This window comes from Vombatus ursinus, unplaced genomic scaffold, assembly GCF_900497805.2.
Source record: "Vombatus ursinus unplaced genomic scaffold, bare-nosed wombat genome assembly UNPS02009132.1, whole genome shotgun sequence".
Taxonomy (NCBI): Eukaryota; Metazoa; Chordata; class Mammalia; order Diprotodontia; family Vombatidae; genus Vombatus; species Vombatus ursinus.
In genome coordinates this window covers 5,982,632-6,000,417 of record NW_020948910.1, presented here as the reverse complement: position 1 = coordinate 6,000,417, position 17,786 = coordinate 5,982,632, and the positions used below count along the sequence as shown (strand labels likewise).

General features: G+C 35.4%; 1 protein-coding gene across 4 annotated transcripts in view; it reads left to right on the top strand.

Moving 5' to 3' along the window:
• The window catches only part of ADGRG6 (adhesion G protein-coupled receptor G6), a 180,329-nt gene that overhangs the window by 68,655 nt on the left and 93,888 nt on the right, over nucleotides 1-17,786 (top strand). For all 4 annotated transcript variants that reach the window (XM_027850672.1, XM_027850673.1, XM_027850676.1 and 1 more), the window contains exon 3: nucleotides 14,870-15,211. In XM_027850672.1, coding sequence (XP_027706473.1) covers nucleotides 14,870-15,211 — 342 coding nt within the window. The remainder of the gene's footprint in view (nucleotides 1-14,869; nucleotides 15,212-17,786) is intronic.

Sequence of the window (17,786 nt, the reverse complement as noted above, 5' to 3'; positions counted from 1 at the left end):
ACTTGAACCATCCTAAAAATTTGTGGTGTTTTCGTGAAGAAAAAATAATCTTATAAGACAAAGCTAGCAAGCAGATTTTGTTATTTCTACAAGTTTGGGGCAAGAGTGCCAAGGAAAATATTCTAAAATTACAGTGGACGTAACCTAGGATTTCCAAATCCTTGAGCCCTTCCCCCATCCCTTCATATGAGATGAGAGGGAACATAACTTCATGTACTAGTATTATATAGTATAACTGCATGAACTCTAGATAAATGAGTCACCATAGATTTACTCAGCCACTGAGTTTATTTACACTGAGAGGAAGAAGTAAACATGGGCCACCACACATTTGGTAACTCTTTTCTTCCATTGTGCATCTCTATATTCCTACAAGTCACTGCCCTCAAGCAGGTGTCTTTCTATCTAGAAACAAAAAAGATAAGAATACATGCTTACTGTATGATAATAACATTATTATTTCATAAAAAATGCTTCCAAATATTTTAGTTAATTTTTTGTCCAGATATATCCTTTTTTTTTCTTTAGGCAATTGGGGTCAAGTAACTTGTGACTAGGGTCACATAGCTAGTAAGTGTCCAGAGTTTGGTCTGAGGCCAGATTTGAATTCAGGTCCTCCTGACTTCAGGGCCGGTGCTCTATCCACTGTGCCACCTAGCTGCCCCAAGATATTTCCTGATAATTCAAATATAGGGGCTTCAAAACATTTTAAAAAGATTTTATTGATTTTATTGATATTTGTTGTTTTACAATGCCTAGATTTTCTCCTGTATCCTTCCTTCTGTACCCTTCCCAAGGACCCCTCTCTTTCAATAAAGAATTTTTTTAAAAAGAGGAGAAAAAATATCAAAACAAATTGAAAAAAATCTAATATTACATTTAGTATTCCATATCTATGAACCCTAACCTTATAAAAAGAATATAGGCAAAGTATCTTTTCATATTTCTTCTTTGTGGCCAAACTTGTTCTTTGTGATTTAGCGGCATTCAACATTCAGGTCTGATTATTTTGTGGTAGTTGTTATTTCTATTTACACAGTTGTGATCATTTTGTATATTGCTTTCCTGGCTCTGCTTACTTCATTTTGCATCATTACATTTAAGTTTTTCCACATTTCTTTGTATTTCTTATTTTGGCTTTCCTTATGGAACCATTAACACTATATTACATTCATTGTTTAGCCATTCCTCAGTTAACAGGCATCTATTTCCAGTTCTTTGCTGCCATGAAAAGTGTCGCTATAGATTTGTTGGTGTACATGGAGTCCTCCTTCCCTTTTTTTCTGACAGACGTTGTTAATGAATGTCTCAGAATATGATTTTTTCCTCAACTCTTGAAAACCAACTAAGCCAGGGTATAATGTTCACTTGTTTCCATCACCACCCCTCCCCCACTGTCCATATAACCAAAAAAGAAAAAGGATCATCACCTTGGTATTTTTAATGACTTTCCCCTCTATCCTAGCCAAAAATGATTTGTGTCTAGCCTCTGAAATTCCCCAAATTCCCCAAATAATAATTATTTATTATTATTGATCTGTTATTTGTATGTAATTATTATTTGTATACAATCTATTTTGTATTCTATTTATTTCTGCACACATTTTAACTCCCATACTAGGCTGCAAGCTCTATGAAGTCAAGAGTCTTATTTATTTTTGTCTTCCCTCATCATTTACCTAATACAGCGCTTTGCCCCTAGTAGATGCTCAGTAATTGTTTAACTGGACAAATCAAGTAACTTAGAATGAGGCTAGCTGCTTTTCAATAATACCATCATTAAAGTTGTGCTCTTATTAAATTCATTCAAAGTGAGTCTCAATTTTAGATAACACAGTGCTAGTCCCCTTTCTACTCATTTGGCAGGCATTTAATACCAGAACATGTGGCTTCAATGCAAAAGCTGTGTAGATGACGTTAACATGGACCACGTCAAAAGCAAACTACAAAGTAGAGATGTTGTACCTAAAAAATGAAGTCATGAAAAAACTGGTATGACTGGACAGTAGATAGTGCTGCCTTTGTCTTATGGCCCTAGCAGCTCCAATGTAACTGACGAATAATTTGGAGGAGGACACAATCATGCCTTTCAACTGAAATCCTATAGAAAAGCCTCCAGCCTGGGTAACGGACTATTTCCAGTCAAGAATATGGAGTTTTCAGTGCTTGCTAAGTACATAAAATGAAGCTGTAAAGAGATGATTGGAACTCAAAAAGAAATTCAAATTTAAATTTCATTGAAAGTTCTTAAAATGATATTTGCAACATAGCCTTTTTATTTTCAAGTTGACTCGTGTACATCTATTTAAGAAGACTACAATGAGGTGACGAGATTATTTCTGGTTTTATATCTTCTGGGAAAATATTCTGTGAATGTATAGTTTTTAAGTCTAACATCACTTTTTATTCCAGGGAATACTGGCACTGAAGTTAAGTAGTTAGATGCATAGAATACTTTATGGTTACAAACACTTTCATGAATTACATCTTTGTGAGCTAGCCAATGAGCAAGCATTGGGTCTCCTTTTTGGGTATTAGAATTCAACTGAACTCGGTAAACTTCTATTAAGCATCTGCCAGTTACTGTATTGGGTATTAGGGATACATACGTTAAAGAGTGAGAGAGAGAGAGAGAGAGAGAGAGAGAGAGAGAGAGAGAGAGAGAGAATATACCTGCAAGAAGGTTACAACCTACATATAAACTCAGAGATTATATGAAGTCAACTAGGTGACATAATTGATAGAATGCTGACCTTGACATTAGGAAGATCAGAGTTTGAACCTTCCTCAAAACCTGAATAAGTCACTTACCTTTATTCACCTCAGTTTTCTTTTCTGTTAAATACATATGGTAATGACATCTGCCTCAAAGGGTTGTTGTAGAGGTCAACTGAGATAATACATGTAAAGTGCTTTGCAAACTCTAAAGTGTAATGTAATGTTAGTTAATGTTATTATTATTGTTGTAACTTGCTTATAATCAGGAGCTTGTAAATAAAATTGTAAGTAGAACTCTGGACTTGAGATCTCTAATCCAGGGCTCATTCTTTTCTTTTATGTCACTCTTATAGATAGTGCTCCAATATCTCAGTGGCCCATGGTCTCACCAAAATGGGTATTTTCTTCAACAATGCATAACTCAGCCATCTACACCTCTGTCTCCTCTGCAACTTCCACCCATGTCCTACTAATTTACCAGGAGTGGTGGGGAGGACACTCAAAGTGCCAGAGAGGCCTTTCTTTTATTCTTTTGGCTTCACAAAGACACGAGTAAGGTTGTCTATTAGTTAATATTGCTATGTTATTTAATTTTAGATCAGAGCTTCTTAACCTTTATTCTGTCATGGACCATTTATAGGTGAGGCATATAACTTTCTCAAAATAATGGTTCTTTTTTGAAATGCAAAAAAAAATACACAAGGCTGCAAAGGAAACCAATTATGTTGAAATATAGTTATCAAAATATTTTTTTAAAGTTCACAAACTCCAAATTAAGCACTTTTGTTATAGATATAAAAAATTATACACATATTAATTTTTAAATGTCTCTCAGTATATGCCCAGTGTGTGTATATATAAGCACATATGTATTCATTAGCATACACGTAAAATTTGAAAACTACTGTTGTAACCTCATTAATTTTGAAAAAGCTTTCCTCATCCTGTACAAGTCAGTATCAGGTTGAAGGCTTTGAATTTCAACTTTTTGGACACCTCTCACAATTTGTATTTGGGTCACTGAAGAAACCGGCAATAGTTTGTAAATGCTAGAAATTATGAAAGTCAACAGATAATAATAATACAAGAATAGGCTTAGTCTTCCCCTTGGAAAATACTGATGACTATTTATTCCTTAAAATGATATAGCAAGAAGAACCTGTTGGAACTAGGTTTCCTTCTACTTAGCCTCCAGGAATTCTACTCAGTCCAGCCCTGGTGAGGTTTGCCATAGTTCAAACCTCTAACACACTATAACAGCTCTGTTCTTTATGTTTATGTCTCATATTTGAAATGTAGTGTCTTGTTTGCTCAGTAGGCCATCCAGCCCGGACACAGCTTGGCGGCTTGGCCTTTTCTGTTGCATGTCTGCAGGTGTGACCTTATTCCCCTACCTATAGTGACTTGTGCATTTGTAAATACAACTTCTGCTGTTTTGCCCCTCTTTTAGATTTTCAAAGATAAAACAGAAACCAGTAAACAAATAGCTTATTAAACTATTCTGGATACCACATTTTTGCAAAATATCACAGATTTCTTTCATGAGGCAAAGGTCCTTCACTTTTCTATTTTGCATATCATGGACCCTTTTGGCAGTCTGGTAAAGCCTATCAACTCCTCAGATAATGTATATAAATGAGTAAAATAAAATATATAAGACTACAAAGAAAAATAATTATATTGGATACAGTTATCAAAACATTAAAAAATCAAATTTATAGATGCCAGTTGAAGAACCTTTTTCCCTAAGCTGATAAAAAGAGTTTATAGACTTTTTTTAGGGGCACAGAGTATTTGAGATGTCAGTGGGGCAGTATCATTAAAACAGAGCTGAGGAAATTTAAATGAGGAAATGTTATAGTGTAGATTTTGTGTATAATTCCCTTGTCAATGTAAGAGCCAATTCAGACTCAAGGTCTCTTTATTGCCAATTCAGTAGAGACTGAAATTAGCTAACTTGGGTTGGCAGGGCTAAGGCTAGCATAAAGCTGTTTTTTTTCCCCAACAGCTTCATTTACACTAAGGAAGTAGAAGCAGGTTTTTTGTTTGTTTGTTTGTTTTTAAAGCAGAATAAGCTAAGTAGGTGTTGGAAACACAGGTAAAAGATACATTAAAGTAATTTTTTTAATTTTCTTTTTTTTTCTGGCCATAACCACATTTTAAATTTGCACTCCCAGTCATAGTACATTTTATAATCTGGCTTCAGTAATATTCAGAGAAGACAATTAGTACTTTTGGCTAAGTAGGGACATTTCCATGTATAGTAGGAATGTCCCACAGAAATCAGGATGTTTGAGGACCATTAACTCTTCCCACATTCAACTTGTGTTGACAGTCCCTTAGGGATTCAAGGCTTAGCCCCAGAGTAGACAAATGAATTCATACAGGCTAAGCCTTATGAATACTGTCTTAGACCCAGTTGCTTCTTAATCATTGTTGACTCAAGTTATCTCTCCTTCATGACATCCCCTGCTTTTTTGTCATTTGAATTTCCAGTTATCTTCTAATCTGTCCTATTTGAAAATTATGTAGTTGAAACTGAGTTGAGTTTGAAGACCTGATTCCTTCTGCATATATAGAATCAGAATCTTTATGTAATTAGAACTAGACGAGATAGAGAACAACTAACCCACCTCTTATTTTTATAATCAAGAAACTGAGACCCCCTAAAATGAAGTGACTTGCCCAATATCACTGTAGATAATAGATCTGTGACTATACCATAGATCTCCTGACTCCTCATTTAACATTGGGTTCACTGTTAGGTTACAAGTTCTAATGATTATCTTGATTTGGAAGATTTCTATACTTTAAATAATTATTTACTACTTCCTGTTGTGCTCCCCTATTTTTTAAGTACCTAGATGGTTGTCAATTTTTTTTTGGTTTTGAATTCATGATAATTCTATATTGCTTTCAGGATAAAATATATAATCTTTATTTGGCATTTAAACCCCTTGACAACCTTCTCTCTTCCTACCTTTACAGTCTTCTTGCAATTTCCTCCCCTCTACACACTCTATGCGACCAGCTGGTCTACTTGCTGTTCCTTGTACACAATACTCCATCTTCTGACTCCATGCCTTTTCATTGGCAGTACCCTCTGTCTGAAATAATCTGCTCCTTTACTTCAGCCTCCTAGCTACCTTGACTTCTCTCAAGACTCATATCAAATCCCACTTTATTTAATGGGCCTTTTCCCCCCTCTCTTCCCCCTTCCAGTGCCCTTTCTCTGAGATTACCTTCCATATATTCTGTAAATATCTTCTATGTCATGTCTCTCCCATTAGAGTGTGAGTTCCTTAAAGACAAGAACATGTATATTTTTGCTTTTCTTTGTATCCTTAGTACAGTTCTCAGCACATAAGCACTTAATAGGTACATGCTGACTGTAGGGTGAATTTCCTTCAAAATTGAGAGAAAATAGACTTGCATATGAGGTCAATAGAATAGTAACTTGACTTCTTTCTTGTAGATTCAGCTCAGATTGGAGTCAGATGGTTAGAGAATTTTTAAGTAAAGTTCATTTTGTAACAATTTACCTTTAAAAACACAAGGAGATTGTCTAACAAAAGCTTTTAATGTTTTAGGTTTGTAAGTTAAATGAGAGTTTAAATGTTTCTTTATTGTGAGCTATTAATCTCTAAAAGTAATTTTCATTAGTGATTAAGTAATCTGAAGTAATGAGGCAGATGGCATTTTTAAACATGTTGGGTCCCACATGTAAAACGGAAAGTTTTACTAAGAAACCATTCTGCCTTTGCTTTTTTTGGTCATCAACAATAAGCAGTGTTTTTCTCCTTAGATGTTTCCTACTACTAAAACTGTTTATATGAAAAAGTGTCCCGTTATGGACAAAATGACATCAGTCTTGTCTATACTTTGCTCACTCCATGCTTTGGACCTTTTTTTTTTCATGCTTCCATTTATATGCACAGACCTGAGTTTTTTGGATGCCCTCAAATTAAAGGCTATTTTGGAAAGTTTGGCTCAAGTTAGATACTACATATCCAAGTTAAAAGTCAATTCTCAATTAGCTAAACCAACTACTGGAAGGGCCCCAAATCTTTGGTTATTGGTTTAAGTTTACCTATTCTCTTTCTATAATATAAAATAAACAGTAACATTAAATAATTAAAAACAAAATTAACTTTACATATACTTTAAATCGCTAATAGAACTAGGAATGGTCAGAAGGTTATAAGAAAGAATGGGCAAGGATGGTTTTCTCCTGAAAAAATGAAGGATTTCCTGTTTATATGTTATAATTTAAGCCCAAAATATGACTAACATCAACATTAATCACATTGTGGATTCAAGAAGTCAGAATTTCGTTTAGTCAGCTTATGATAATATCAACTTTATGGCATGTGCTAAGACTCTTTGGTTAATCTATTTTTAATTGTGGCTTGTAATATTACCTGGTTAATGGCAGTAGTCATTCAATCTATGATTTAATCCATTTGAAAATAGCTTCTCTAAAATTACCAAGTTTCACAAGAAATAGTATTTTAGTCACTTGTAATTGCCCCAAACTTTATCCAAAGTTAGCTGTTCAATTGACATCACTAATTTCTGCATTTTGAATTAATCAGTCTATTCCTGTCTTATGCTAACTGTAGGTAACCTAATAGTGGTTGTCAAAGTCTTCTTTTGTCCATCATGCCATCAATTCCTCCATGTTAGTTTGGGATATTTAAGCTCTTAAAGCAGTCGATGGTCATGTTCTTGCTGTCATTTTTATGACCTTTTAGAGTTCGAGTTTGCTAATATTGCTCATTCTTTCATTGCCTTTAAAAAAAGACTAATAAGTAATGGAAATGTTATAAATATAGGTAAGTGGTATGGTGGGTAGAATGTCAAGCCTAGTGTCCAGAAGACTGATTTCAAATCCAGCCTTAGATGTTGATTAGATGTGTAATCCTAGGCAAGTCATTTAACTTTTGTTTCCCTCAGTTTCCTCATTTATAAAATGGGGATAATAATAGCACTTAGTCCCTCCACTCTGGGTTGTTGTTTGGAGGATCAAATGAAATAATAATTGTAAAATCTTTAGCACAGCGCCTGGAGCTATAAAAACATTAACTTTTGTTATACAGTATATCTGAATTTCAGCAAACTATTTCAGAAAAGTTTTTCTTATGATATTTTCTCATGGACAAGATGGAAAAATGTGGCTTGTTTATAACAGGTTATAGTAGGTTAATTCATAGATTTATTTAGTTTATAGTGGTTAGGTTAATTCATAGATGGTTGAACTATATGCTTTGTGTTAATTAAGGCATGTATCTAAACCTGAAAGGAGGCCTATAATTGGATGCTTCAAGATTCTTTTCTTGGCCTTGTCCTGATGAACTTTATTTTTTTTTAATCAGTGACTTGAGTGGAGACATTAATGGCACACTGATTAGATGTGTGGATGAATGATACAAAGTTCATACATTGAATGGCAGAATCAGGGTACAAAAAGATTGGAAACAGTGCTACACTGAACTAAATTGAACAAGATGAAGCTTAATTGAGGTAAATATAAAAATTATGCAATTAATATAAGACATAATCAGCATACAAAGCATAATAACAGGGAGACTTGACTAGACAAAAGTATGTGAATTAGGAATTTTACTTAAATGCAACTCACTGTGAGTCTGAAATTTAAGGTGGCCATCCAAAAAACTTACGGTCATTTTGGACTGCACTGATAGAAATAGTCAAAATCAAAGTTCACGTAAAATAGTCCCACTGTACCGTATATAAGATTCCCTATTGAATACATTTTCAGTTTTGGTTGCTGTACTTTGAGAGATACTGACAAACTGAATCATATCCAGCGAAAGATGATCAGTGTGATGAGGGTAAATTACATGGTAGCCAACAAAGCTATGGCAACATAAAACTGCTTTAAGAAAGGCATAAATTGAGGTAGCTAGGTGGCATAGTGGATAGAGCACCAGTCCTGGAATCAGGAGGACCTGAGTTCAAATCCAGCCTCAGACACTTACTAGCTATGTGACCCTGGGCAAGTCACTTAACTCCCAATTGCCTCCACCACCACTCCTCCCCCAAAAGAGGCATAACTTAACATCCAGGAATTGGAAGGTGATAGTTTCTTGTAGTCTACGCTCATCAGACCATGTCTAGAGTGTAAAGTTTAGTTCTGGACACTTCATCTTAGAGAGCTGCACAGTATCTAGAGAAGGGCAATGAGGATGCTGAAGTATTTCAAGAAAATGTCATATAAAGATGAATTGAAGGAAAAGGGAGCATTTAATCTAGAGAAGCCTGGCGCAGGGGTTAATAATAGCTATATTTAAGTGTATGAAAGGCTGCAATGTAGAAGAGAGATTAGGCTTATTATGTTTGGCTAATGGGTAGAAGGAGGAATGATGGGTGGAAATTGCAAAAGGGAAAAACTTCCTAAAAATGAGGAGCTATCCAAAGTGAAATGGTCTGCTTTGGAAAGTAATGGGTCTACTTTGTTCCAGAAGGCAGAAAGAACTAAGACTGATGGGTGGAAATTATGGTGAGCCAAGATCTCCTGTCCTGTAGGGAAGAGTTTTCTAAAATTGAACATTGTCTAAAAAAAATGAAATGATTTTCCTTTTGAGGAAGGGAGTTTTACATTATAGAAGTATTTAAACAGTGGCTTGATGATCAGTTATCTTTAAAAAGAATGAGTGGATTCCTACACTGGGGGGGGGGGGTCAGACTAAATGTGGTTATTCTCTCTTTCCTGTTGGTATTAATTATTGCATGTAGATAATACTGATGAAACCTGTCAAGAAGTTGAATATATTGATTGTTGTTCATATGCACGTTATTATTTTATAGGAAGTTGGGTATGACCCCTACCCTGCCAGTATGTAGTTGGGCCTGGACATTTTTGCTGAACTTATTAATGCCAAATGCTATCAGCTAGCCAGTCTAGGGATATGCTTAATCTGGTTTTCTACATTTTGTTCTATCTACAAATAGTTAGTTGATGTTTGTTTATATTCTGCTTCATGAGAACCATTATGAAAGATAAATCTGAGGTCTGTTATTTAGTGCAGAGGCATCAGAAGGCTAGACCAGTTGCTTTCCAGTTTCCACTTGAATTATTTAAACAAAAGTGAATAAACTGGTGAAGAGAGATGTTGATCACCCACAAATTCCATACTATTGTAGGAACTTTATTCATTTGCCAATGCTAAGCTCATTTACTTGTAAATGATTTATTTCAGGAGGAATACAAGAACATCTCTATTAGAGAGAGAAGAGCTCCCCGAGATCCACATTTCCCAGTGTCACTAGACATTTGCTGTTATAGGTAGTACTTGGTGTGTGTGTGTGCGTGTGCGTGTGTGTGTGCGTGTGTGTGTGTGTGTGTGTATGTGTGTATGTGTGTGTTTGAGAGAAAAATAGATGGATACATAGGCAGATAGAGACTGGGACAGAGATAGAGACAGACATAGAGAGGCAGAGGCAGAGAGAAGAAAGAGAAAAAGGAGAGACAGAAAGGTGGGGGAGGGCTCAAACAGAGATAGAAACAGAGAGAGAAAAAAACAGAAAACATAGGAAAAGAGGAAGAGAGTAAAAAAGGTAAAAATAAGAACAAAAAAGGGAGGGAGAAAAGAGAGAGGGATAGAGAGTGAGATAGAGAGAGATATAAAGAAGCAGATATAGAGAGACAGAATAGAAATATTGAGAAAATGTAAAAAAGAGGGAAGGAATATAAAAGGGAAGAGAGTAGAGTGCAAAGAAGGAAGGAGAGGAGAGACAGAGACAGAGAAGAGAGACAGGCAAAGACATAGAGAGACAGAGGTAGAGAAGGACAGAAAACAGAAATATTGAGAGATGGTGTATTAAAAGATGGAGGAAATAAAAAATGGAAGAGAGAAGAAACAAAAAGAAAGGAGGGGAGGAGAGAGTAACAGAGACACAGAGAGACAGAGAGAGAAAAATTTTCTCTACAGCAAGTGAAGTTTAGGGAAAGGTTTCTGATAACTCACATGGTTTGGATCTTTTCATGCTATTGTCTCCCCCAGCTGAGTATGGAATGCTTTCATACCATAGACGTTGTGGGTTCACTTTTACCTCAGTCTGGTTTAAACCATTAAGTAAAACTACAAAAATGAAAATGGGCTTTACGCCCAGTGTGTGTGTGTGTGTGTGTGTGTGTGTGTGTCTGTGTCTGTGTATGTGTGTGTGTGTGCGCGCATGCGTGTCTTTGAGAAGGTGGCTCATATCAGAGTACATGTTTGAGTGAAATTATGAAATACGTTTGTTTATCTTTAGAATGCTTTTGTTAGGCATCATTTAGTTTCAACTCCTTTTTTGTTATAGTTCTCAAATGTCATTCATCTCTCTGAATTGTCTGAAGTAGAATGATAATCAGAAAGCTTGTATAGTGTCACAAATCCTATTTGATGAGACTTCAGAATCCTTATGATACTCAGGTATATATTCTAATTTCACAGGCAGCATGGTAGAGTAGAAAGAGACTAGTCTTGGAATCAGAACACTTGAAGTTCAAGCCTTGGTTGTGTCACTGTGACCTTGTGTTCATCACTTAGCCTTGGTTCCCCTGTTTGTAAAATGGGAATATTGCATTACTTGCCTCAGAGAACTGTTATAATAGAAAGGATTTGCAAACAGCACTATGAAAAAAGAAATTTGATATAATTATGCTTAACTTTGTTATTGGTTAGTCTTTTTAGTTATATCTGACTCTTTGTGACCCCATTTTGGGTTTTCTTGGCAAAGATTTTGGAGTGGTTGGCCATTCTTTGCCTAGCTCATTTTACAGTTGAGGAAACTGAAGCAAACAGGGTTAAGTGATGTGCCCAAGATCACACAGCTAGTAAGTGTCTGAGGCCAGATTTGAACTCAGGTTTTCCTTACTCCAGGCCTGGTACTCTATCCACTGTGCCATCTAGCTGCCCCTTTCTATACCTTACCAGACCATTGAAGCAGCTACTGTAGGACAGCTATCTAATAACTCATGGCCTAAATCTTGGAGGTGCCAAGGCCCTGTCCTTGGAAGAGCTGTCTAGTGACCTTCACTCATGATATTTACCCAAAGGGGAGGATAAAGGAACAACAAACATTTATTAAATGTCTACTATGTACCAATCACTCAGCATTTAAAAATATCAATATAATCTCAATAAAAGACAAAAGAGCTGTTCATTTATTAGAGTTAGTGGTAAGCCAGGATGAGCGATTAAAGCACGGTAATTCTCGTGTGTGTGTGTGTGTGTGTGTGTGTGTGTGTGTGTGTGTGTGTAGATCTGTACCAAGCAGATTGTTTCCACCTTGTTTCCAAGGAGGCAGTCCCTGGTCACCAGACCAGATAGCTTAATTAAGTCTTTCTGCCTTCCTGAATTATTTGTGCACGCATATGTTTCCTGCATACTTTTATAAAAGTAAATAACTAGATTAAATTTTATATGTATTTATCATAATTTTATTTTCCTTCTAAATACAGAATATGGTAAAACAATTATTACATCAACAAAGTTTCTCTGTGTCAAAAGCAGCTAAAATACATCTCTGTCTTTATTTGTCCTTTGGGACCTGAAATTCCTTTCCAGAAGGATAATAAAGAATGTGGTATTTGCTCATTGCAGGGAGGTACTAGGATAAGTGGGTGGAGTAAAAACAAAAATTTCTGTTTTAGAAAACTGAAGTGAAATAAAGTATAGATTTTTTTGAATCTACATATATATGTATATATACATGTAGTATATATTCTGTTTAATTAATATTGGTAGTTTGGGCTTTTTCTTACAGATTTTACATTATTGAATATTATATTAACTATCTAAGCTTATGGATAAAAATCATACAGAATATTCGTAAACCCAAACATGCTCTGGGGAAGGAATTTTTTGTGTTGGTGGAGTCACTGAAAACTTTTCTTTCTTAAACCATAGGTGTAAACCCATATGTATAATCACATACATATATAAATACATATGTGTGTATGTTTGCGTGTGTGTATGTAGCTTTGAGGAAAGATTTTCCAATGTCACAAGCTACATCTGAGGAAGAAGTAGCCATTTTGGAAAGCTATACTAACTCTGTCAGCACCATTTATTTAACTGAATTAGCAATTTTCTTAAATATGAAGATCTTAGCACAACAGTTTAAAATTAAGTACCTTCTTTCAAGGAAATGCTTTTGGCTTTGGAGTAACTTAATGATAGGTAATATTTATTTATTGCCCATTGTGGGCAAAAGAAATTGCCATATGCTATTGGATTCAATTGAGCAAACATTTATTTAGTGTGTACTATGGACCTAGTAATGCACTTAAGTGCTAGAGGTATAAAGATGAGTTAATGAAAAAGCTAATGAATTAATCAATAAATATTTATTAAGTGCTCACTGCCCGGCAGGTGCTTTGCTAAATGCTGGGGGATACAAAGACCAAAATAATGTAGTCCTTGCCCTCAAAGTATTTACTTTCTAATGAAGAAAACAACATGAACATATCTATCTATCTACACATATACCTATATATGTATGTATGTGTATATTGTGTGTGTGTGTGTGTGTGTGTGTGTGTGTGTGTGTGTGTGTGATACACAATGAATGCAAGATCGTTTCATAAGGGAGGGTACAAGTGGCTGGGAGTCCCATCCTCCAGGAGTGTTTACTCTAATAAAGGTGACAAGATATATTTAAAAGTAAATAAGCATGGCACAGGGTAGAATGTGATGCACAAAGTTCAGAAAAGAGGTGAAAGAAAAATTTAGGAGGAAGAGATTTGGGGAAGACCTTATAGAAAAATAGGTACCATAATTGATTTTTGAAAGAGGAGATGAATTAAACAAAGAGAAAGGGAGAGCAAAACCTTTTAGGTTTAGGGGAATGGGCTGCAAGAATTCATGGAGCCAAGTCTGAGATTGGGGAGTAGTTTGGCAGATGTACCTGAAATATAGAATCCATGAAGGAAACAGTGCAAAATAAAGCCGCAAACATACACTGAAGCCAGAATGCAGAGGGAGGTGAATACCACGTTGAGAATTTTTGTGGCATTAACTTCATAAAACCAAATTAGGTGTTTATTTCAGTAAAGTTACAAAATTTTGAAAGTAGCTCAAATTATATTCCTCCCATCAAATTACTTAAAAATGAATATCTAGAAATTTCAGGAATACTGACAAGGGCTAAAAAATGAATGTGAAATTTATTGATTTTTATATGTTTAGAAATTTCAACTAAAAATACAAAAATGCTTCCTACTTCACACTTGGTCACCCAGTAGGCAATAGGGAGAGAGAGTAAAAGGTTTTGAAAAAGGGAGTGATGTTATCAGACATATATTGAAGGATTAATATGGCAGCTGTACGAAGGATGAGAGGCAGCATAAATATATAAGTGCTGGCTCTGAAACCAGAAATCCCTGGATGCAAGTCCTGTTTCTAACTTGCAATGGCTACATGATCCTGGGTAATTCATTTAATCTCTCAATGCCCCTTGCAACTCTCTTTATATATAGCAGAAAAGGTACAAATTTACAATGATAGAGGGAGTTCCTCACCAGAAGTTCCCTGGATTGATAAAAAAGACAGGTGTAGTCAGAGAAAAAGGAAGAAAGGGAAGAAGAAAGGAAGGAAGGAACAAAGAATTGACCATTTCTTTTTCTAGCACCTTAAGACAAAGTGTGGTTTCAATCTCTGGATGCTTTCTCTCCATCCCCAGCTTCTTTTTAATTTTTGTGACATGTAGCACAACAGATTAAGTGCTAGATTTGGACTTTTACCTCAAACTCTTACTAGCTGTGTGACTCTGGACAAGTAATTTCATCTCTCTGAGTCTCAGTTTGCTTGTCTGTAAAATGAGGATAATAATACTATACATCTCACAAGGTGGCTGAAAGGATCAAATTAGATAATATATGGAAAGTCCTTTGCAAACCTTAAAAAGTTATGTAAATATCAGCCATTATTATCATTCTCAAACACTGTATTCCTTTATTTTTCTGGCTATATGCATATATTTTTCTCTATCATATGTTCATATTACTTATTAAGTCATAATCACAACTCTGTATATTTACAACCTATATTTAAATACTCCTAATGTATTAGACATTGCTTCTTATCTATACTCCATCAGTGTTTCTCACCCTTTACATTTTTTTCTTTGTTTTGTCCACCAGTTTGGGGATGTGCCAACTGCAGGGTGACGCTCTCCAACCCTTCTGGGACTTTTACCTCTCCATGCTACCCCAATGAATACCCGAACAGCCAGGTTTGCATGTGGACACTCCGAGCTCCAACTGGATACATCATTCAGATAACATTTAACGATTTTGATATTGAAGAAGCTCCCAATTGCATTTATGATTCATTATCCCTTGACAGTGGAGAAAGCCAGACTAAATTTTGTGGAGCAACTGCCAAAGGTTTGTCGTTTAACTCAAGTGCGAATGAGATGCATGTGTCCTTTTCAAGTGACTTTAGCATCCAGAAGAAAGGCTTCAATGCCAGCTATGTTAGAGGTATGTAAACTGAAAGAAGTGCCAAGCTTCTGCTTTTATTTAACATGTGTTACAATAAACATACAACAGGACCCGAAGACAGACTTAAGCTCTTTTATGTGTAAGTGTATGATTTGATTTTGACTTTCAGGGCAAGTATGTGTCAAAAGTACACAACAAAGAGATACTAGGTTCCCGATTTGGATACAGTAGGACTGACTGTATTACTTTAGATTGTTTAGATGTAGAAGACATAAAGACTATTTGGAATACACACAAGTATTTTCTCTGTTAGTAATTAGGACTTTGTAATTACAACGTTAACTCAGCAATCAATTTAAAACACCCACACTTGTGGATTACTTTTTGATTTTTGGAATGCTGCCCTTTCAAGACTTACACTAGGGTACAAGATAGAATGTGAGCATACTAATTATTATAAAAAAGGCATTATAGAATAACATCTTTGATATTCCCCTAATAGGTCCTGTTAGTGCCCTAGGCTCCACACTCCCCCTACTTTTTCTTGGAATTCAATTTAGGTAGTTGAACGTAGACTCTCTACATAACCCTGAGCAAGTTACTGAATCTCTCAATACCTCAAGGTAGCTCTCTTAGATGATAATTAACAGGACAGATGCTGATCTGCACTGGTAGAGGGAGTTTGCTTATAGGGACCAGTAAAATCACAGGTCCAATTTAAAAAAAAGATTAAATTATTTTCTGTTCTAAAAAGAATTACAAAGTGTGTTCATAAACCAACTTTACAGATCAAAGTGAATATTATGTCTTTTAAATATAAGAATCTTGTGAGACTTTTGGCTTTAGAGAAAGAAAAAAATCATCTTTATAACAACTTTCGAAATAATCTCATGATGAACCTCAAGTAATCGGAGCAAAATACCTCCAAAGTTCTCAAGGGAGATGATGTTTTCAGTATGGTATGCTGTTTTATTTACCATAGCACATAATGTGGCTTCTTGAAAATTACTCATATCTAATACCCTATGTGGCATACCCTCCAAGCATATTTTAAACTGTGATCCTGGTTACTTAAGAAAGGAATGGAAATGATTTTCTTCTTCACAGTTAGGAGTATCTTAATCAGCACAGAAGGGAGAAAACACTGTTTTCAGCTCCTAGACCTTTTCATTTTCAGCTCCTAGACAGTTTTATACCTTCCTTAAGAAAAAGCAGATGCTGATGCTGCTGAAAAACTGCAAGGACGCCGTGTTAGGATAACAGTTAGAAACTCAACTCTTTGCTTTCATTTAACTCTTCTTCTGACTTCAGGAGTCACTGACACTATCCTCACCCCTTCCCTCACATGTGTATGAGGCAAATTTATTCTTCAGAATTCTCAGCCTTCTCATCCATCCCTTATTGGAAAGAAAACTTGACTTAGTTGTTATTTAAATGGGGAAGTTTTATGTTCTTATTAGTTGTTGAAAAAAAAAGTTTTTCATTTCAACAATAGGTTGTTAATTTCATCCTCCATTTTTGAATTTAGAATTGTCATGGCAGTTGTTCTAGCATTGAAGTGAAACAATAAATAAAGCTGCATTTAAGAAGATAATGTTTTAATAGCAGGGAAAGTATTCATGAGATGACAAAATGCTAGATGGAGGATGCTTTTTTCGGCTTCTCCCATGGCAAATGCCTCTGTTAAAAATGATCATTATGAATTGTAGCCCAATCCAAGACAATTTTGATTATCTACATTTAACTATCAACACCAAACTGGATTGGATCCTAAGGGGAGAAAGATTCAGAATCTGGAAACCCATACTTGGTTTGGTCACTTATTACTATCTCTGTGGCTTTGGGCAAGTCACTTAGCCTCTCTACTCTTCAGGGATAGCCAAAAATGGAAATGACTACTTTGAGAGGTATTAGGTTCCTATTCAGTTGTTGAAAATATGTGGAAGCTATACTTGGTCCACTCAGATCTCACAATGTTGTGAATTCTTTTTTGAAAAGGTTTTCTAATTTGCTCTTACTTTGTATTGTGTCTGTTTCTCAGGCAAGTGTAGAAAAACAGAGATCAAAAATATATTTTCCCTTTTCTGATCCTTCAGAAAGATCTTCCTTTTTTTATTTTCATGCTTTTATTCAGAGGATTCCTTTCATATATTTTGTTCCCTTACAATCCTTCTTGAGAGAGCCAAAATTGCCTAGAATTATTTGAATAGGAAACAGTTGAAAATTTGATGAGGGGAGAAAAAAATTACTTGATGCAACCTTTATATCTTTTTTCTTTCCATCTCTCCAGAGTAACAACCTTGATTTTAATTTTATAAAAAAATAGGCAAAGTCTCTCATGTTTTTCTTGTGGAAAAGATGGAGTGACATAGGATAGATAGGTGGGTTCAGAACCTGTGATTTCAGTGATAATATTAGACCTTATCTGATGAGTTCTTATCTAGTTGTTCTAAATGATAAAATAGATGCTACACACACAAAACACACACACACACACACACACACACACACACACACATCCTCCAACCTATCCCAAGGTCTTTCATATTACTGCTTACCCTTATCTGGGTACTTTACTACTTATCAATGTTCTTCCTAAGATATGATACCCATA